This window comes from Rhamphochromis sp. 'chilingali', assembly GCF_963969265.1.
Source record: "Rhamphochromis sp. 'chilingali' genome assembly, chromosome: 2".
Classification (NCBI taxonomy): domain Eukaryota; kingdom Metazoa; phylum Chordata; class Actinopteri; order Cichliformes; family Cichlidae; genus Rhamphochromis; species Rhamphochromis sp. 'chilingali'.
In genome coordinates, this window is record NC_137930.1 from 51,791,406 (window position 1) to 51,813,769 (window position 22,364).

Below are 22,364 nucleotides of genomic sequence, written 5' to 3' on the forward strand. Positions count from 1 at the left end.
CTTAGTTTTATAAATTGAATGCATATGCTGCCTGGAGGGAGCCTAGTCTGCTGAAAAAAATCAAGTTTAAACATAAACAATCTGTCAGATTTGTTAAGTATTACATTATTGTCAATTTAGATAGGTGTGGTTTTGCTCAGTTTTGGTCACAAAAAAAGGAGGAAGTTACATTTGTCAGGGCTCGTGTGCGGAGGCGAGGAAGGGATGACCCACATGCAGGACTCGTGGTGCAGAACGAGGTTTATTGAATATGTAGACAACAGATGATAGGATGGATGGCTGGCTGGACTTAGCGGACTGGTAGACTGGCTGGCTAACTGACTGACTGGACGGAACACACGACAGAAACAACATCATCAATGACCCGACACTGAATGGGTAGAACAGAGGGCTTAAATACACAGACTGGTGATAATGATGATAATGAAGGACCGGTGAGTACACAGCTGAACATAATGAACTAATGATAATGGGAAGAGGATTGAACATAATACACACAGACCAAGGCTAACACAATAAAACAGGAAGTGGAACAGGCAGTAGATAAACAGTGAGTGTGAACTGAAAACACTGGGTCACCGACCCAGGAACCCTGACAACATTTTAAAGTGTGCATTGTTTCTGGAGTCGTAATAATCGTCACAACAACATATAATGCATGGGACATGGTGTTTTACACATTTACCCACTTTTCCACGGGAATTGTGTGATTATTCTTAAATGTTTTAAAAAGCCATTTCAGTCTGTTTTAAATATATGCAAAAAGTTGAGTGAATTTTACTGTTGGTAACACTAAACAAAGACTGATGGACAGGTAGGGACTAAAACTGCAATTAATGGTGTTTAATAATCTTTATGAACAACTTCACTTGCTAGAATGAAGAAAACAATCTCATACAAATATTATTATTAATCATTGTTGATGTGTGTTTTTGGAGTCACGAACACAATGTATTTCCATCCAACAACCACACCAGGCTTGACTATGCTGGTATTTGCTAAGATGCACATGTATTTTAGCTTCTCATGACAGAAAGAAAAGGAAAAAGTTGTTTGGGCTCATGTAATCTGTTTTTTTCCTTTGGTTCTCACGTAGTTGGCATAATTTCGCATGGCATTTTGTTGTCACTAAACAAAGTTTAGTAGTGTCCACTTATAACAACACATACTCTGAGATTATCTGATGTGATACTTCCCTTGGCCTCATTTGCACTCTGTTGTGCAGCCTGTGGGACGTCTTGTGTACAAAAAACACCACCGCTGCCCTCTTGTGGTAAAAGCTGGGACCAAGAATTTCAAATTCAAATTAAATCAAATTCAAATTTTATTTGTCACGTACACAGTCATACACAGTACGATATGCAGTGAAATGCTTAGACAACTGCTCGTGACCTAAAGAAAAAAAGAAAAGGCTATGAATAAGATAGGAAATAAATATGAAAATTAAAAAGGGTAAATTTAACTAGGAAGGAATAAAATAAAATATAAAAATTAAAGTTAAAAATGAAATAACTGTACAACACAAATTAGAATGAAAGGTAAATTTAACTGGGAAAGAATAAGATAAAATATATAAATTAAAGTTAAAAAAATAAAATAACTACAACAAAATACACAAGACACAGTATAGAACTATATAAGAATGTATGAAGAAATATAAATATATATATACACAATAACAGCAGCTGTACAAGTATTAACTGGAAATGAAGAATATAATGTCCAGTGTTGTGCAATCCACATTATGTCTTGTGCAGTGCAAATATGCTTAAAGTGATTTAAGTGATGAAGTGAAAACAATGTCCAGAATGTCCCCTGTGTGTAAGAACTATATGTGTGGGTCAGTACTGTGTGGTGGTGTGATTGAGAGACCGTATCGCCTGCGGGAAGAAGCTCCTCCTCAGTCTCTCTGTGTTGGTCTTCAGGGAGCGGAATCGCTTTCCAGACCTCAACAGACAGAACAGTCCGTTGTTGGGATGGCTGAGGTCCTTCACGATCTTCCTGGCCTTGGTCCAGCACCGCCTGCTGTAGATTGAGTGCAGGTCAGGGAGCTCGGAGCGGATGGTGTGCTCGAAATTTCGAGAAAATAACTCGGAATTTTGAGAAAATAACTCGAAATTTTGAGTTATGGATCCTTTTTTTTAGTGGCTTCCATACCCTTCAACCATGTTATGAGAGTCGATTTTTGATACTTTGACCGCCAGAGGGCACTATGCAATTTCCCTTTTGACAGCAGGTGTTTCTGAACCAAGGAGTTAGGCAGAGTAAGCAGTAACTAAATAACTACTCATTACAAATCTTAGAGGCATCTGTTCATGGTTCACGAGTCTGAAAGAAACAAGTATTGGATTTCGAAATCAGTAAATATCGGCTGTGTCCCAATTAAGAGACCGCACGCTTGAAGTACGCATTTTGAGTGCGATTACGTCACCGCCAATTCGAAGTGTACTTCAAACGCGTATGGCTGTGTCCCAATTCAGGGTCTGCACGCTTGAAGTACGCGCACTACGCGTACTACGTAGTGCGGAAGTGAGAGGCTTGTGAAATGGGACGGTCTAGCCTTCGTAGCGCTGTTCAGGTTGCCTAGGAACCATGATACTAACCGCGAGAAACGTCTCATACAGCTTTGTGTGACAGAAATGAAGGAGAAAAAATGTTTTGTTGGTCATTCATTTTTGTCATGACATCACTTTGATTAGTTGAGTATCTGAGGCTGAGACCACAGGACTGGAAAACATGATAGTTGGGCTTCATTTCTGTACTGAACAGTCATTTCAAGAGTAGTTAGTAAATAACAATTAGCTCTTGTTGTTCATGTTCACTAAAGCCATCTCACTGTGGTAATGTAAATATAATATGGCCAATATCATAGTATTGTCAGATTATTATGATATGATATGTATCTATCTATCTATCTATCTATCTATCTATCTATATATATATATATATATATATATATATATATATATTTGTGCTGCCAGGCAGCACAAATGAACCAGCTGCTAGTTAACGAGAGACACCCGGAATGGCTAACTGAAGGCCGGACGGTCCTGATCCCCAAGGACCCCAAGAAGGGACCGGTCCCCTCCAACTACCGACCAATAACCTGCCTCAGTACTACATGGAAGCTCCTGTCAGGCATCATATCGGCTAAGATGAACAGGCACATGGGTCAATACATGAGCGGGACACAGAAAGGAATTGGCAAGAATACCAGAGGCGCAAAACACCAGCTACTGGTAGACAGAACAATCAGCCGAGACTGCAAGACCAGACTGACCAACCTGTGCACTGCCTGGATTGATTACAAGAAGGCCTATGACTCAATGCCCCACAGCTGGATACTGGAATGCCTAGAATTGTAAAAGATCAATGGGACCCTAAGAGCCTTCATCAGGAACTCAATGGGGATGTGGCGTACAACACTAGAGGCCAACTCCAAGCCCATAGCACAAGTCACCATCAAGTGCGGGATCTACCAAGGAGATGCTCTGTCCCCACTGCTGTTCTGCATAGGCCTGAACCCCCTCAGTGAGATCATTAACAAGACTGGCTACGGATACCGACTACGGAACGGAGCAGTTGTCAGCCACCTCCTGTACATGGATGACATCAAGCTGTATGCCAAGAGTGAACGAGACATCGATTCACTGATCCACACTACCAGGCTATACAGCAATGACATTGGAATGTCGTTCGGACTGGAGAAGTGTAGTCGGATGGTAACAAAGAGAGGGAAGGTAGTCAGAACTGAGGGGATTGAACTACCAGAAGGCAACATTGCAGACATAGAGGACAGTTACAAGTACTTGGGGATCCCGCAGGCGAATGGGAACCATGAAGAGGCCGCTAGAAAAGCTGCAACCACCAAGTACCTGCAGAGGGTCAGGCAAGTCCTGAGGAGTCAGCTGAACGGTAAGAACAAGATCCGGGCCATCAACACGTACGCCCTGCCCGTGATCAGGTACCCTGCTGGGGTAATAGGCTGGCCAAAGGAGGAGATCGAAGCCACTGACATAAAGACAAGAAAGCTCCTTACCATGCATGGAGGGTTTCACCCCAAGTCCAGCACCCTGAGGCTGTACGCTAAGCGGAAGGAAGGGGGCCGGGGACTGGTGAGTGTCAGCACCACAGTCCAGGATGAGACAACGAACATCCAAGAATACATTGGGAAGATGGCCCCAACTGACCGAGTGCTCAGTGAATACCTCAGGCAGCAGAAACCCAAGAAAGAGGAGGGAGACGAGGAACCATCATGGAAGGACAGGCCCCTGCACGGTATGTACCACCGGCAGATAGAGGAGGTGGCTGATATCCAGAAATCCTACCAGTGGCTGGACAAAGCTGGACTGAAAGACAGCACAGAGGCACTAATCATGGCAGCACAAGAACAAGCTCTGAGCACAAGATCCATAGAGGCTGGGGTCTATCACACCAGGCAAGACCCCAGGTGCAGGCTGTGTAAAGATGCCCCAGAGACAATCCAGCACATAACAGCAGGGTGCAAGATGCTAGCAGGCAAGGCATACATGGAACGCCATAACCAAGTGGCCGGCATAGTGTACAGGAACATCTGTGCCGAGTATAACCTGGAAGTCCCGAGGTCAAAATGGGAGATGCCCCCAAGGGTGGTGGAGAATGACCGAGCTAAGATCCTGTGGGACTTCCAGATACAGACGGACAAAATGGTGGTGGCTAACCAACCGGACATAGTGGTGGTAGACAAACAGAAGAAGACGGCCGTAGTGATCGATGTAGCGGTTCCGAATGACAGCAATATCAGGAAGAAGGAACACGAGAAGCTGGAGAAATACCAAGGGCTCAGAGAAGAGCTCGAGAGGATGTGGAGGGTGAAGGTAACGGTGGTCCCCGTGGTAATCGGAGCACTAGGTGCGGTGACTCCCAAGATAGGCGAGTGGCTCCAGCAGATCCCGGGAACAACATCGGAGATCTCTGTCCAGAAGAGCGCAGTCCTGGGAACAGCTAAGATACTGCGCAGGACCCTCAAGCTCCCAGGCCTCTGGTAGAGGATCCGAGCTTGAAGGATAAACCGCCCGCAGGGGCGTGCTGGGTGTTTTTATATATATATATATATATATATATTTAAATATATATATATATATATGTGTGTGTGTGTGTGTGTGTGTGTGTGTGTGTGTGTGTAGAGGCTTTAAACCCAAGTCAAACAAGTTACAAACATCACTAATGTCACATAACTTTGCTGATATGTGGCCAACAGCAATGTTTTAATGTTCTTCGTTATTAAACATTCGCACATAAATAGGTGACATCATATTCAATACTTACTTTTGACAGTTCACTCTTCGGGGGCTCCCTTCTGCCGTATTTTGCGGCAAAATTATCCACACCCACCGCCGTGCTATCAATTGTGGGATATATGGGAAGCGTGCACCGGACCACGCTTGATATTTGGGGAAATCGACGGCGCATTTGGAGTATGCATTTGAAGTACACTTCGAATTGGGACAGCCGTCGTCGCGTGGCGGTGACGTAATCGCACTTAAAATGCGTAGTTCATGCGTGCAGACCCTGAATTGGGACACAGCCCCTGAATTGGGACACAGCCATTGACTGTAGAAAACATGGACGACGCGACCCCGCCTCCTACCATTGTGCAAAAATGAAGCCAAAATACCCCGCTTGTGGAGGCTGCCATCTTGCAAATTTGGAGACAGAGGCTGTATCCCAATTCAGGGTCTGCAGCCTTAAAGTACGCAGCCTCAACGGTCCTCAAGGGCCGCGTACTCAAAGACCGCTAAGGCCGGAAGTGTGAGGCTTGTGAAATGGGACGGTCTAGCCTCAGTCGCGCTGCCCAGGTTGCCTAGCAACCATGATAGCTGGAAACCTGTGGTTGACAGAAATGAAGGAGAACATATTTTGTTCATTTGTTTGTTTCTACACGAGCTTTGTGTGATTTAATAAGTATCTGAGGCTGAGACCACAGGACTGTAAAACATGATTGTTGGGCTTCATATCTGTACTGAACAGTCATTTAAGATTAGCTAGTAAATAACAAATAGTTAATGTTGTTCATGAGACTAAAGTCAGTGTAAATATGAGATGGCCAATATTATAGTTATTATATTAATCATTATTAGTTATTACAGCAGTGAGTTTGAACTCACAAATCAAATCACTTCTATTGTCACATCACATGTGCAGGTACACTGGTACAGCACATGTGAGTGAAATTCATGTGAGTGAACTCTGTGTCAAATACTGAGCTTCAGTAAAGATCCAAGTTGCAGCTATTCATATGTCCTATCACCTTAAATCTTCACTCAAAGATACTCAAGTATCTTTGACAGTGTATATATAGATGTATTATATATAAGAGACAAATGTTGTTTCTTCAGTATGTTGACATTACTAAATTTGGCTCAATACTTACATATATGTGTAAAAAGCAAATGTACGAGCTGTGATAACTGTGTCTGATAGAATGAAGAGTAGACTGATATATTAAATATTCCTTTATTGGGTGAGAAAATCATACCATGTCATAACTGCTTTAAGTCATACAGAATAGATATCAGAGCTTTAAATAGGCTGTCTTCTGCTAAATGGGTCAAACTGGGCAGAAAGTAAACAAACACAACATCCTTATAGAATATGATGTAACACTATAGATCAACTTACCTCAGAATATATAAAGCATATAAACAATTACAGCAATATGATGCAACAAACACAGCAGTGCTACTAATCCAAAATACTCAAAGCTTCATAGAACTGAAACAAACATTTATTTTTAGCTCCATTCTGCTGCTGATACATACTTTATGTTTCTGAACATTAAACTTGTTGCTGCATTTCATAGTGTTTAACGTTAAGGCCCTGAGTACTTTCTCCCACACTGAAAACACTGGAATGATAAACTTATTTGAACATTACCTAATAAGACTGATTCAGGACAGATAGTTAGTTATTTTAAACCTTTCTAGCAGTCCTTCACAAACAGGGAACAGTCTGTCTATTCTCTCCATCTGTCAGCTGCTGCTGGCTCTTCCTCCTCCTCTTCCTCACACACTGCTGAGTTTGTCCTGGTGGATCATCAGGGGTGCAAAACCTCACAGATGATGTGCAGCAGTGGGTCCCTCAGTCTGTCCTCACTCTGGACACTTGCAGTTTTGATTTTGATTTTTTTTTTTTTATTGATTAGCATTCAAATATCTCAGTGAAAACAGAACAAAAATCTACCACAAAGCAAGAAAGCATGAGACAAGGCTAATCAAAAGGTATTGGCTGAAGCATTTGCTTATTACGCCAACCCTTTTAACAAAATATCTTTTTGCATGCAGCTCCTGTACACAGGGCTCGAAGCAAATAATAAAACAAAGCAAAAACAAAAACAAACAAACAAACAAACAAACAAGAAAAAAAAACAACTTTCCACCTTAGATAAGTAACTACATCAAAGCAAAAGAATCAAGAGGGTTTTTTTTTTTTTGCTCTTTTCATTCTTGATTTATATATTTTTCTAATACTCTATTTTAAAACATATTTTTAAACAAGGAAAATGAACTACACCTTTTTAAAATCACTGTCATAACTATTCCACAGGTTAACTCCTCTAACAGAAACACATCTCTGCTTTATATTTGTCCTTATCTTGTTTTTTTTAAAGAAATCTGTTCCCCTTAAGTCATATTGACTCTCTCTGACTTTGAACAGCTTCTGAGTACTGGGGCAAAGCAAGTTATTTTGTGCTTTATACATTATCTGTGCCATTTTATATTCAACTAAATCATAAAATTTCAGGGTATTCAGATTAATAAACAAAATGTTAGTTGGTTCTATATAGTTTGATTGGTTTATAATTCTTATAGCTCTTTTTTGTAACTTGAAAATAGGAAGAGTGTTCGTTTTATATGCATTACCCCATATCTCCAGACAGTAAGTCATATATGGAAGAAACAGAGTACAATAAAGTGTGTATAATGATTTTTTGTTCAGGACATGCTTTGTTTTATAGAGAATAGCAATGGTTTTTGACATTTTTGTTTTCACATGGTTTATATGAGACTTCCAACTCAGCTTATCATCAATTATCACTCCAAGAAATTTATTTTCGTACACTCTTTCAATTTCAATTCCATTAACCCTTATTTTAGATACAGTTTTCATTTGTCTAGTGCCAAAAATAATCAATTTTGTTTTCTTTATATTTAATGATAACTTATTTACATCAAACCAGTTTTTTAATATATTTAACTCCTTTTCCGCTGTAGTCAGAAGCTGTTCTAGGTTTTTAACCTGAGCAGTACAGATTGGTATCATCAGCAAACAATACACATTTTAACAGTTTGGAAATGCTACATATGTCATTTATATATAATATAAATAATTTAGGGCCCAGCACAGAGCCCTGAGGAACACCACAAGTTACCTTCAACTGCTTAGATTTTACATTATTGAATTCGACATATTGATATCTTTCATCCAGGTAACTTTTCATCCACTTGTATGCTATCCCTCTTATGCCATATCTCTCTAGTTTATTCATTAATATAGAATGATCAATTGTATCAAACGCCTTTTTTAAGTCTATAAAAACACCAACAGTATATTCCTTATTATCTATAGCATTCGATATCCCTTCAACAAGTTCCATCACTGCCATCGAAGTGGACCTTTTCACTCTAAAGCCATATTGGTTATCACTTAGGAGATTATGCTTCTCAATATATTTATCAAGTCTATTAACAAATAACTTTTCTATAAAATTTTTGAGAACTGTGTGAGTAGTGATATTGGCCTATAATTGGTAAACTGACATCTCTCTCCGTTTTTATGGATTGGAATAACTTTTGCTATTTTCATTTGTGAGGGAAACACACCAGTTTGAAAGGACAGATTACAAATGTATGCGAAAGGTTGCACTATATATTCTATAATACTTTTAACTAATATCATGTCAATACCAAAACAGTCAGTGGACTTTTTATTTTTAAATGTCTTCACAATGTTAATTATTTCTCTATGAGTTATAGCACCAATAAACATGGAGGACACATTCTGAGTAATATGTTTATTCAGGTCGTTATTATTTCTTGACTCTGGAATTTCTTTTGCTAAATTAAAGCCAACATTTACAAAGAAATCATTAAATTCATTTGCAATGTCTTTAGTTTTATCAAGCACAATATCTTTATCTTTTTTAAAATAATCTGGATAATTCTTATTTTTTGAGCCCTTTTTGATTATACTGTTTAATATCCTCCACGTTTCTTGTGTGTTACTTCTACTTTGCTCCAATAATTTGTGGTAATATTCTTTCTTACTTGTTCTTATAATATTTACTAATCTATTTTTATATAACTTGTACTTTATTTCAGCATCTTTTGTCCTCTGTTTTATGAATCCCTTATATAGATTATTTTTCTTTTTACATGCATCTTCTATCCCCTTTGTGATCCATGGCTTATTTGATCTGTGATGCTTTCTAGTGATCTTCATTAAAGGACAATGCTTTTTCATATAGTGAAATTACTGTTGATAAGAGTGCATCATATGCACTATTTGAATCTTCATTTGCAAAAACCTCATTCCAATTGTGTTCCTTTAAGTCCACCTGGAGGGCAGCAATGGCTCTTGTTGTTCTATGTCGTATCATATCAAATATTTGATTCTTTTGTTTCGTTTTAATCCCAAAATAATTTTGAAAAATTGCAAAAACAGGAAGATGATCACTTATATCAGTTATAAGAAGTCCACCTACTATTTCATGGTCAATTTTATTTGTGAATATATTATCTATCGATGTAGCTGTATCAGTTGTTATTCTACTTGGTTTTATAATGACAGGGAAAAGGGAGTTACTATACATTGTATTGATGAAATCTGTTGTTTTCTGATGTCCATTTGGGTTTAGCAAATCTATATTAAAATCACCACAAATTATTTGCACTTTTTTATCATTTAAGTTGCTAAACATAGCAGCAAGTTTTTCATTGAATATCTCAAGGCATGAACCTGGTGTCCTATAGATGCAACTTATAATTATATTGTTAGCTTTTTCAACATAGATTTCAATAGTGACACATTCCAATACGTTATCTATGGTGCTTGACATACATTCAATCAGACTACATTTCAAAACTTTATCTACATATAAAGCAACACCGCCTCCTTTTTTATTCACCCTGTTCATTGTAAATAATTCGTATCCTTCCAGTCCCATTTCACTAACTTTCTCATTATCGAGCCATGTTTCTGATATTGCAATTATATTAAACTTTTTTAACTTACTTAAACATTCTGTAATTTTAGAACATTTTTTATACAGGCTTCTACTATTGAAATGTATGACCGACAATGCATTTGCCATTTTAATATTCATATTGAATTGGTCATCTGTATAGTACTCACAAGTATTATTGGTGTTATTGTAGAAGTGGGTATCTGGGTCAATGTTACTTTCAGGGTCATGCATGTTGTGCTCTGCATAGTTAAACGTTTTGAAGTTCGTTTTCTCAGTGTGTGTGGCAAAATAACCACCTTGACAGTCCTTCTCATAATCAAATTCCTCCTCTTCAATATCTCTGAATGGAAACCTATAATCTGTGTCCAAACTTGTCATTTATGTGTTTTTGTTGTTGTTGTTTCCATTGTTTTTGAGCCGTAAGGCCAGAAACACTTTCCATACCCATTGTTCATTATCCAATCGTCACTTTTCCAATAGATTCCATAGCAGATTCCTGATTATTTATATTGCTCTAAGTCTTTGAGTTCTCTTATCATCACAACTTCTTCGGGATTGCCATTTAGTCTTATCATTACTTTGCAGTTCCTCGTCCATGTCGCTTGTATCTTATTTTGTTTTCTCAGGCTGCGTGCCTGTCTTGCAATTTCAGCAGTCTTTTTTGTTAAATGTTCATTTAAATACACACCAGTCCCTTTTAGCTTCTTACCCTGTTTCAGTAACTCAATCTTTGTTTTGCGACTCACAAACCGAAGAATGATTGATGGCTTTGTTTTACTGTCTTTTCTGGGGAGCGTGTGGCATGCTGCAATATGATGGCTCTGAATACTTACATTCTTCGTTTGAAGGAATTTTATCACTTGCTGTTCAAGCGTTTGCAGCTCCTCTACCGGGGCATCTTCACCGTCTTTACCTCCACCAGCTGGTGTAGGTTCGGTGTTGCGTCTCCAGTCCACTTATGACTAAATCATCCATTCTTGTGTATTGTTCAAGGTCCTCGATTCGCCGTTCCAAGTCGTCTATTTTCTTGTCCTTGTCCTTTATGAGGTTTTTTAGTTGTTTTATTTCATCCATTAGGTCATGTAGCATACCTTGTTGTTTAGCCACTTTGCTCAGTTCATCAGACATGAAAGTAAGCGATTTCCTAATCTCCTCCAACTCCTCTTCAACTCCTGGGTTTGCTTTTTTAGGCGGCATTTTGAAAATGATGAGATTGGTATTTCCTTGTGATGGCCCGTTGAAGTCACTGTCGATTTACTTGTTGGTGCCTTGCTAGAGGAGCCTGGGCCCAGTGGCTGCTGGAGGATCCTGGGCCTGGTGGAGCAGGAGGATCCTGGGCCTAGTGGCTGCTGGAAGAGCCTGGGCCCGGTGGCTGCTGGAAGAGCCTGGGCCCGGTGGCTGCTGGAGGATCCTGGGCCTAGTGGCTGCTGGAGGATCCTGGGCCCAGTGGCTGCTGGAGGATCCTGGGCCTGGTGGAGCAGGAGGGTCCTTCTGGTCACTCTTGGCTCCCAAAAAAAACCCAAAATAGCAGCAGCCAAATGCCAACCTGAGAGATACAAGACACCCAGCAGGATCTTCACAATCATCATGCTGCTCAGTTGTCACACATGGAAATCAAATGTGTGATAAGCTGCAGGATTCAAACACAAGTGTAACTTATAAATACATGTTCATACTTTTATTCCACAATCAGAGAGAAAGAAACAGAGAGAGAGTGCAGGACAGACAGACAGGTGACAGTCTCAGGTGTATACACTGCTACAAAACAGGAGGATTTAGTGTTTGTGTTATTACGAGTGCTAAACAAGAAGAGTTCCCAGATGGTACAGTGGGCACATGTGTGACTCCTGTGATTAAAGCATCTTTCTTTCAGCTTAACGAGTGAACCGTCAGCTCGTTCAAACACACGTTAAAGTCCGTTTGGCTCGACACCACCGAACAGAGGCAGCAATATAACATAGCTAACATTAACAGAGCAGTGAATCCTGCTTGTGCCGTGATATTCAGGACTGCAAACCGAGCAGCATCACTGACTTTCAGCTTGTTGTGTTTGTGGATATATGACTGACTTTAATTATCCACAAAATCATCACATTCTCTGTAAGATTAAGGTCGACTATTGTATTATTATATTTTAAAGGCTTTGAAAGCAAGTAAAAGCTGAACGTACAAACATCGCTAATGGCAAATAAGTTTGCCGACATGTGGCCAACAGTAATGTTTTAATGTTCCTCATTATTAAACATTTGCACATAAATAAGTGACATAATATTTAGTACTTACTTTTCACAGTTTACTCTTCGGCCGCTCCGCTTCTGCCGTCTGCGGCAAAATTATCCACACCGACTGCCGTGCTATGAATTGTGGGATATGTTGGGCCACGAAGTCTACACTGCCACAGCCTTAAATTCAGGGAAATGAAGGACACATTTGAGGGCCGCATTTCGAGCAGCCTTTGAATTGGGACAGCCTTCGGCGCGCCACTGTGACCCAATCGGCCTTAAAATGCGGCCTTTAAGGCTGTAGACCCTTTTTAATCATTGGCTACAGCGAGACCTGTCATTGAAGGGTAGAGTTCTGCTATCGAAGGCTGAAGGTATCTCCCGTCTAACCTATGCTGCCCAGTCACTACATGTTGATAATACAACCTGTAAGTCAATTAACAAATTATTATACAATTTTTTATGGAAAAATAAAACTCACTACTTACGTAAATCAGTAGCTTTAAATTCATATGATAAAGGAGGCATAAATTTTATTGATTTCGGTGCTCTTAACAACACCTTTAAAATAAACTGGATTAAAAAGTATTTAAGAAATCCCACTTCTATCTGGAACTTTATCTCACATCATGTGTTCTCTAATTTAGGCGGCCTTAACTTCCTACTGCTCTGCAATTACAGTATTCCAAAAATACCACTGAAACTTTCTCACTTTCATCAACAAATTCTTTTGGCATGGGCGCTGATTTACAAACACAATTTCTCTCCACAAAACTGTTTTATTTGGAATAACTGCAATATTATTTATAAAAATAAAACCCTTTTTTTTAAATAACTGGTTTAATAATGGAATAATCTTGGTTAGTCAGTTATTTAGAGAAGATGGACTCTTTTATAATTACTCTGAGTTCCTCAGGAGATACAATGTACCGATAACGCCTAAAGAATTCTCAATAGTGTTCGATGCCATCCCATCTGGTCTGTCCATGTTACACAGATGCTCCCACAGTGCTCAACTACAGGTCACTCCCCCGGATGTGTTACATTCTTCTCTTGGCAATGTTTGCTTTTCCTCTCATAAGTCTATAAATACCAAAATAAGATCTCTCTTTCGGGATGCAATGGTCTCTGTTCCATCAGCCATATTTTATTGGGCCAATTTTGTAACAGATATTGAATGGAAAAAAGTTTGGACTTTACCACAAAGGTTTTTCTTGACAAACAAAATTAAAGAGATTTCTTTTAAGTTGATTCATAAGTTTTACCCTACCAAACAATATTTGTCCAAATGTATGGCTGAAATAAATGTAAATTGTACCTTCTGTCAAGAGCAACCTGAAACAGTTTCTCATCTGTTTTGGTCATGTAAATTTACGTGTAAATTCTGGAAGGATTTCCACAAGTTTATTACTGACTTTGTTCTCCCTAATCTTCAACTGTACTATAAGGATGTTATCTTTGGCTATTATAATTTTAAAGACAAGGACAATGATGCTTTCTTTTTTATAAATTTGGTTTTATTTTTGGCAAAATTTCATATACACAAAAGCAAAGTCCTCGGCAGAAAGCCTGAACTTCTTGTATTAAAAATGGAACTTGCACAATATATAAGGACAATCTCCTCATCAAAAAACACTAAGGCTCTCAAGACTGTTAACATCTGTAACCTATTGAAACTGCTAACTTGATTTTGGCTCTTGCAAACTTTTGTTTATTTATGTTCCCCTTGATTTATTTTATTTTTTGTACTCACTTTTGTCTTACTGTCTTTGTCACTCTTTCTGTTCCTCATTGTACTACCACAATGTTATCTTTTATGTGATCCCTGTTTTACTTGACTGTATGTCTATAATGTGATAAATAAAGTTAAAAAAAAAAAAGCGTGCAGACCCGGCAGTCTTTCCTTCTCTTCTCACTCCTCCTATCACCTGCTTACTGTGTACTTTACAGCGCCCCCGTTTGGTTAAATCTACCCTCTCTCTCCTAGCGCCGCCCTTCTTAAAACTAGCCGTGACCGAGCGTCCCTGCGTACCTCCAAAGTGTCACGGATCTTCAGGGTGGAAGAGCCAACAGGTCTCGAATCAGACATTTGAAAATTAGTTTAATGTCACTAACTAATTTATTATTAACATATTCTCACTACCTTTATTTGTTTAATAATGTTTTCAATTATTTTCTATTTGCGGGCTTTTAAAGTGAGGTAGCTTTTAGCTAACTTTTCCTGCGACGTGTGAACTTGTTAACTTTCCTGCCCCAGCTAATTAGCAGACATTGATAACTTATTCAACTTTATGACTTCACTCAGTTGTGTGTTCGATTAATAGTCTGTTAGCGAGTTAAGTGTAACAACGGCAAACGTACAGCCTGCTCTTAGGTGGATTAAGCTGCCACTGGGCGATTAAGAGCAGATCTCCTGTGTCCTGTTTTCTTAGTGCGGGTAGCTAGCTGCGTGAGCTAGCATTTTGCAGATATGCTTACTGCGGTGCGTTGTGTGCTGTCCAAGCTGGTTTCTCCACTGTGGAGGACAGTCGAAGTGGAAGGAGACATTTTCTCCCATGAATCAGGTAAATGCAATATTACTTCAAACCACGTCAAGGTAAAAATTTGGTCAGCTTAATTGTGTGTATTGCTGATAGCAGAATACTAACACATTAGATTAGTCAAGTTTGGTTTGCATTTTTTTTTCTTGACCAGGTAGGGAAGACATTCGCCACCTGAGGGGCCAGGTGATAACCCAGCTGTGTCTTGACTATGGCATGATCGACGATGCCATCTACTTCACTAGTGGTGAGGTCTTGGGTGGCGTGCCACTGAAAGAAGGAGACCTGGTCAACTGTATAGCAGTAAGAGATGGTTCCGAAGGGGGATGGAAAGCTTTAAGGGTGAGGAGCCTGTGCTTCATGTGATCAACAGCTTAAATTTCTGTTTATTTCGTAGTGTGAAGTTGTTTCTATTGAGAACTTGTTTGTTGTTCCCTCCAATAAGGCATTCACAGTGAGCTTTGTTGAACCATGTCCTTTAGGTGGAGAAGAGTGCAGACGCTTGGGAGGATGGAGGAAAAACCTCCTTAGAAGCTGACATTATGCAGCTGCGGCCTCTTGTTGGCATGGTCACATCATTTGATGGAGATGGTGGCTACATAAATCAAACCACATACTTCCCATGCCACAGTCTTTGGGAAGGTACCTCCCACTTCACGTTACATGCTAAAAGCTTCTTCCACCCGTGATGCTTTGCTACACCCATTCTTGGTCATTCAGCCCCAGCCAGTATTTTGGACTGATTTAACCAAGCATGATCATTAAAGCATGATCTTTAAAGATCATGCTTTCAATCTGCTGAAGGTTTACGTTTCTGTCTTCTCGCAGGTTACGAGCCAATGAAAGGAGACTGGGTCCAAGCAAAATATTTTATCAATCCTAACCAGTGGACTACCAAGGCTCATTCTGTGGTCCCTTTACGCTATTGCTGCCTAGACCAAGTAATCGTATCATTGTTTTTTAAAATGCAATACATGCTTATTTTATTGGAGTCCATTTAGTTGTACTTTACTTTTCTGCTCAATTATTTGCAATGGTAAAACTTTGTAAAAAAAACCCCCCCCCCCCCATTTGTCATTTTCACCTCCTTTCTGTAGGTGCGTGTGACCAGTATCTATGGTCGTAGTGGAGTGGTGGATGACAGTGTTTTCTTCAGCTTGGACTCTCTCCTGCTCCCTGCCCATTACGAGCCTTTAGTAGGAGATTTGGTTAACCTGATAATGGTGGAGAGCAGTCAGTCACTCTATAGCTGGAGGGCTCTTTGCATGGTACCCTTCTCTCAGAGGTATCAGCTACAGTTTTTAAGCTTGAAGTGATGACTGTATATTTTGTGGGTTTGCTTTTTACAGTTTCTGCTTGAAAAATAACTTCATTGAGCAATCATCAGCTAGCGATCCGGCGGTGTTATTCCCATTACCCGCCGGGCAGCGTCCGGGAAACCAAAGTCTTTGGGTTCCGGGGGGAGTATGGTTGCAAAGCTGAAACTTAAAGAAATTGACGGAAGGGTACCACCAGGAGTGGCGCCTGCGGCTTAATTTGACTGAACACGGGAAAGCTCGCCCGGAGACGGAAAGGATTGACAGATTGATAGATAGTTAATCATAATGAGTGTATTTTTTATTCTTATTGCAGTGCAAATCTTTCTGCTACACCTCTCAGAGAGGCTGAGCTGAAGAGCATCTTAGAAGATAAAGGAGGGCTGAATGTAACAGACTACGGACAGTTTGGGGAACTGATGACTGGGGAGACGCGAGAGCTGGTGCTCTGGATACAGTAAGTTAATCAGGGAAGAAATAAAATCTTAAGAGCACTCAAAATGAAATCTCTTTAAAATTTATGTACATCTTATTAAAAGCACTGATTTAATTCTGCTTTTGTACCTGTCAAAAGTGAAAGTGCAGCTACTTTGCTCTTTTGTTTGATAAATGTCATTGAGAGTAAAAACATTGTAATACTTTTTCCACGTGTTCATATGAGCATAAATTAAATGAAACTAATTTTCCAGAGGCAACCTAAATGGGAACCACAGCAGACAGAGCAAGCATGTTGGCACTATTTATAAGGGCACATAACTTGAAAACAAAACAAATGATGTAGTCTCTTGGAGATAGAGGTCAGCATTGATCAGCACAAAATGCTCCCTGTGCACATCCTTTTAGAAGGGGAAATGAGTGCTTAATCACAGCAAATTGTGCTACTGCATCACAAACTTTCAGAGAACTGTGGACTATATATTATTGAGAAAATGCGATTTTAATTAGTATTCAGTAGGATTGCGTTTTAGTGTCTTCATCTTTCTCTTAACAGAAATAAAGGTTCAGAGACCCACAAGTTTACACACTGCGACTTTGCTGGCTGGGACTCAGAAGAACAGTTCACTCTGGTTAGTGTTAAAGGATTGACGTCACTGAGGCAAAAAGGGCAGCAGCTGCAAGAAAACCCTGTCAAGTCTTCAGAAATCCAAGTAAAAGATGGAGACAAAGATAATGGCGATGCGCAGAAGGAGGCGGTCCATTCCCCTGGTCTAAGAAGACAGGAAAGCGAGTTGGATATTTTACCTGGAGAGAGACTGCCAGTTGTTGTAGCCTGTGAGGCAAAGTAAGTTTTGTTTTTATTCCTCATATCAAAACAATGATAAAAATAATACAATCACTAATATGGGTAATGTATGAGAAAGAAGAACTTTGCTTAATCTCACTTTGGATTTACTGGTTAACAATTTATTAGAGTTTCACCGTTGGAGGTGTCGTGTGTCTCTATTGGGCCTTTGTTGTTATGATTTTTATGTACAGTTGAATTTTGTTTGGGAAATTTCTCAAGGAGCCTGGGAACTTGTGCTGAGCTGCTACTGCTGCACTTCTCTTCTTTCACCATCGGGAGGCGCCTGGAGGTCACCGTGCGCAGTGAATGTGAAGATGTGCTTCAGCCCTCTGTGCCCTACGCTCCTACTGATAGTCGCCCAGTGGCAGCGAAATCTTCTCACGTGATCACAGTAGCTGCTCCGAAAATAACACCAAGGTATCGAAAGAGCTGATTCCAATGATTCTGATCATGTGGGGGATTATTGGTGGGCATAATTATTTTTCCCCCCCTAAATTAAGTTTCACAACAAACCCTTGCTACTTGCTGTGTAAGGCTGACTGTCACTCTTCTAGGCTTGCTAATCGACGGTTGCCACAATTTCTACCCAACTACCCTGTGCCTCAAGCTCTAAGAGACTGTGTGGAAGCCCAGAGTGATGTCCTGGTTGTTGAGCCTTGCCTTGGAGAGGTGAGCTTGCCTGTGGTCAAGTTAATCTGGTCCTGAAAAATAATGACAAAAAACATTAGATTTTTACATGATTCCGAGGTGTTGTTTATGGTTGGCTGACAATAATTTCACTTTCTGAATCAGTAAAATAACAAACTGTGGATCTTGAGTAAGGAATTAACTTTTAAGCCTTTCTGTAAGCAATGTGATGTAAAATGTTAGGAACTGCCTCAGGTGGCTGGTGTCTTGTGCCCTATTGAAAATAGAAAATCAGAATTTGCATGAAGTGAAACAGTAAGTTTTTGCATTTTGCTCAGGTGCTGTCCCCGTCAAACATGCAGTCGCGTTTCTCAGTCCTTCTGTGGCTGGAAGAGTTGAATGCAGAAAGGGAACTGAGAGAATTCTCTATCAGCGGAGCGCTTCTCAGGAAAGGGGCTGTCTACCTGCACCTCGAGGTCCCGGGTTTGGCCGAAGGCAGACCTAATCTCTATATAGGTAAGGTGGCCTTAAGCGCCTTTCATCATTATTGTTGCTTTATTGTTACTGTTCAACAAAAGAAGAAGGTTGACAAGCTTCCTTTTCAGGGGACAGAATAATACTAAAGAAGCCACAAAGTGATGGCGTGGTAATGGAGTACATTAGCTACGTCACAGAGGTATGGAGATATTTCTTATTGTAAAGCATATTTTCAAAAAATACTTAATTTTATGTTAGTCTAATGCTCAGTTGTTACACAGATCAATGATGAGGATGTGAGTTTGCGAGTGAACTCAGACTTTCAGCGCAGCTACCTCGGAGAGCCACTAGATGTTGAGTTCTCTTACAACAGGTGAGAAAATGAGTAGAATCCTAATATCATAATTAATTTATTACTTCACATTTCAAATTTGTCTTTCACCTGAAAACAGTTTCATAGTTGCTGTGCCTCAGGGTTTTTTGTTTACCTTTTAATGTTTTTGATGTTTGTTTATTCAGATTGACGATGAGGCGGTGTCACAGTGCACTTGAACAGACAAAACACTTCGGGGAAAGTAAGTTCAATCTAAATTACTGTGAGTCTACATTCCAGACTCATTTTCTTTTAAATAATTTTATATAAAAATATATTTTGATGTAATGAAATTATATTTTGTGTAATATGTATCGAAAAACAGAAAAAGGCTAAACAGAGGGAAAACAAGAGTAACTGCTTGAAAACTCATCTTTAGTATGACACACATTGTCAGGGCCACAAAAGTGGCACTAGAGGGTGCTGTTTGACTTGTCTTGACACAGGATGTACTGCAGCGACAGCTTGTTCAGATGCCTTCAAACATTTTGTAAAAAGAAACACAAAGCTTGTTTTATTTCTCCATAGCTACATATTGATTACAGAATACCCAAGCATTTATGACTAACTTTAAAAGCAGTTTTTAAAATTGTCGGGCAGTTCTCTTCCCCTCCAGAGTGACACCCCGGACCCCTCGGTGGACTGGAAAATGGATGGATAAACTAGATGACAAAACGGTAGGGCACAATATGGGGGGGTGACAGTAAGACATTACTTGATTAAATTTAAAGCTTTTAATCAAATGTAAATATGTTTTAAAAAAAAAAAAAAAAAAAAACAGGCACCAGCCACTGAAAATGGAAAAGTGTCAGGCATTACCATTGACATGAAGTCAAAAGGCACACAGACTAAAGGTACAGATATTTTCAGTATCATATTGATTTTGTCTGTGTTTTGACTGATAACGTCACCAGCATCATCATTAACAAATGTGTAATTGTATCTAGATTGTGCACCAACATCTAAACCCATCCCCACCAAAGGGAACTTCTTTAACCCAGACCTGAACCCCCCTCAGAAGGAGGCAGTGAAGAGGATCCTAGCAGGGGAGTGCCGGCCCCTTCCGTATGTGCTCTTTGGACCTCCAGGCACTGGAAAGACGATCACCATTATAGAGGCCATACTCCAGGTGCACATACTCAATGCAATATAGTCACATGAATACATAGAAAAATATAATTTTGTAAGTGCCACTCTTATTCACACTGTGGCTGTACTCATTTTTACGTTTTGTCCATTGGTATTTAGGTTTAAGTCTGGATTGTCAATAGATAGAATTGTTGTTACCCTGCCTGGTGGGTGAGCAGGCAGCGTTGACACCCAAGTTTGTGAGTTCGATAACTCAATAAATTGACATAGCAGTTTCAAATTGATACCATAGGTGTATCTACTAAAAATCTTGATGAATTTGAATGTCAGTGACCATGGCCTCAAGGTTGGAGGTCAGAGGTCACGTTTTCTAAAAAAAATCTTGTGAATGCAGTAACATGTGAGAACAAGGCAACGTAGGTTTTTTTTCTTTTTTTTCTTATTTAAATTTGTACCCTAGGTGCATCTACTAGGAGGCTGAGGGGTACCACTGGCCGCTGCTGCCGCCAGTATTTTTTATTTTTTTAATTAATTAATTAATTTTTATGACAAAGTGAATAAAAATCCTTAGCACTCAGTCTTTTTTAGACTCTCATTTGCAAATGATGGCTGTTTGATTCCCATTGCTTGTATGAGGTTTAATCTTTTCCACATCCAGGTTTACTACTTTATGCCCAGTAGTCGGGTACTTGTATGTACCCCCTCCAACAGTGCTGCTGACCTCATCTGCATCCGCCTGCATAACAGTGGCTTCCTGCATGCTGCGAGTATGGCCCGTGTTAATGCGTCCTGTAGACAGAATGAGGTATTTAATATTATTTAATATAGTATTTAGGCTAATGTGTTTGACCTATTTCAGATTTAGATTTTTATTTCTTTATTTTTTTTTCTCTCCACTCCTCCCCGTAGTCTATCCCAGAAGTGCTGAGAGTGTACTCCAGGGCAGGAGAGGACATTCGTCAAGCTGCTTTCCACAGGATTGTGGTCAGCACCTGCTCCAGTGCTGGCATGTTCCATAATATAGGCCTACCGTAAGACATGGGTTATAGTAGAGAGAAGTTAATCAGTTTTTCTCCCACTTTAGTCCTTGTTTACTAACCCTTTAATAATCTTCAGAGTTGGACACTTTACTCATCTGTTTCTGGATGAAGCCGGTCAAGCCACTGAGCCAGAGTCCCTGATCCCGATGAGCGTTGTGTCAGAGAGAGATGGACAGGTTAGCACAAATACACATGTACTGATTTCATTAAGACCTTAGTGGGTTTTTACATATGAGCTCTGGGAGAATCGGGTTCAGATGTTGTCTGTTTCACATATGTAGCCCCGCGAGCGTCTTCTTACTACTGGAAATACTGTGTGGATTAAACAATGGACCTGCCTGACTTGAGTGTTGTCAGACACTAGAAAATCTCAGGGTTGGGGTGAATTTGATGACTGGTTAAACTAATTTTCCACATATTTTTGTGTACTTACTTTACTTTTTGGCCATGACTGAACTGAGCTTTATTAACAATTACTCTTTTTGTTGTTGTTTTTTAAAAAAATACCTTATTTAGATTGTTTTAGCTGGAGACCCCTGTCAGTTGGGTCCGCTTGTGAAGTCTAAGATAGCCAGTGCCTTTGGCTTTGGGGTGTCTTTGTTGGAGAGGCTGATGGCCAACCCTCTGTACTCCAGACAGGACTGGGGCTACAATCCTAAGCTGGTTAGTGTTCTACATAAAGGTGTTTATGCTGTTGAGCATTTTTAAGTTGTTTTTTTTTTTTTTTTTTTGCAGAAATGCATCATATTACAATGTGTAAAGATAAAAGTTTTAAGATACAGTGCAGATCTAATGATAAATGAACTTGACTGGAATCTGTCAGTATATTTTCAGTCTACATGATAATCACAGGAGTGCTGTTTCATTACAACAACAGGTAACTAAGCTGGTCTACAACTATCGTTCTCATGAGGCCTTGCTCACACTGCCTTCAAAGCTCTTCTATCAGGGAGAACTGTGCTGTAAAGGACCCAGGCCTATTGTGGACTCCCTGTGCCAGTGGAAAAATCTGCCCAAAAAAAGCTTCCCACTTCTTTTTCATGGAGTCAGGGTAATGAAAGTGATAGGTTCCTTTACTGAGGAACGTTATATGACACTTTGTTGGGATTGCTAGCTTGCATTTTTATTTTGTTGCATGTTCTCTCCCCCCCCCCTCCCCCCCCCCCCCCC

At 39.9% G+C, this 22,364-nt stretch overlaps 1 protein-coding gene across 1 annotated transcript in view; it reads left to right on the forward strand.

The window, feature by feature from the left end:
* Nucleotides 1-260: 260 nt before the first annotated feature.
* mov10l1 (Mov10 like RNA helicase 1) overlaps nt 261-22,364 on the forward strand; it is a 28,631-nt gene continuing 6,527 nt past the window's right edge. The window contains exons 1-23 of the mRNA XM_080875518.1: nt 261-434; nt 14,435-14,520; nt 14,880-15,011; nt 15,142-15,329; nt 15,470-15,629; nt 15,816-15,928; nt 16,085-16,272; nt 16,620-16,760; nt 17,295-17,585; nt 17,808-18,005; nt 18,143-18,257; nt 18,554-18,731; nt 18,821-18,891; nt 18,974-19,065; nt 19,212-19,267; nt 19,666-19,742; nt 19,847-19,919; nt 20,013-20,194; nt 20,813-20,959; nt 21,064-21,185; nt 21,271-21,370; nt 21,711-21,857; nt 22,072-22,245. Of these exons, the coding sequence (XP_080731644.1) occupies nt 14,918-15,011; nt 15,142-15,329; nt 15,470-15,629; nt 15,816-15,928; nt 16,085-16,272; nt 16,620-16,760; nt 17,295-17,585; nt 17,808-18,005; nt 18,143-18,257; nt 18,554-18,731; nt 18,821-18,891; nt 18,974-19,065; nt 19,212-19,267; nt 19,666-19,742; nt 19,847-19,919; nt 20,013-20,194; nt 20,813-20,959; nt 21,064-21,185; nt 21,271-21,370; nt 21,711-21,857; nt 22,072-22,245 (2,907 nt within the window). The 5' untranslated portion in view covers nt 261-434; nt 14,435-14,520; nt 14,880-14,917. The remainder of the gene's footprint in view (nt 435-14,434; nt 14,521-14,879; nt 15,012-15,141; nt 15,330-15,469; nt 15,630-15,815; nt 15,929-16,084; nt 16,273-16,619; nt 16,761-17,294; nt 17,586-17,807; nt 18,006-18,142; nt 18,258-18,553; nt 18,732-18,820; nt 18,892-18,973; nt 19,066-19,211; nt 19,268-19,665; nt 19,743-19,846; nt 19,920-20,012; nt 20,195-20,812; nt 20,960-21,063; nt 21,186-21,270; nt 21,371-21,710; nt 21,858-22,071; nt 22,246-22,364) is intronic.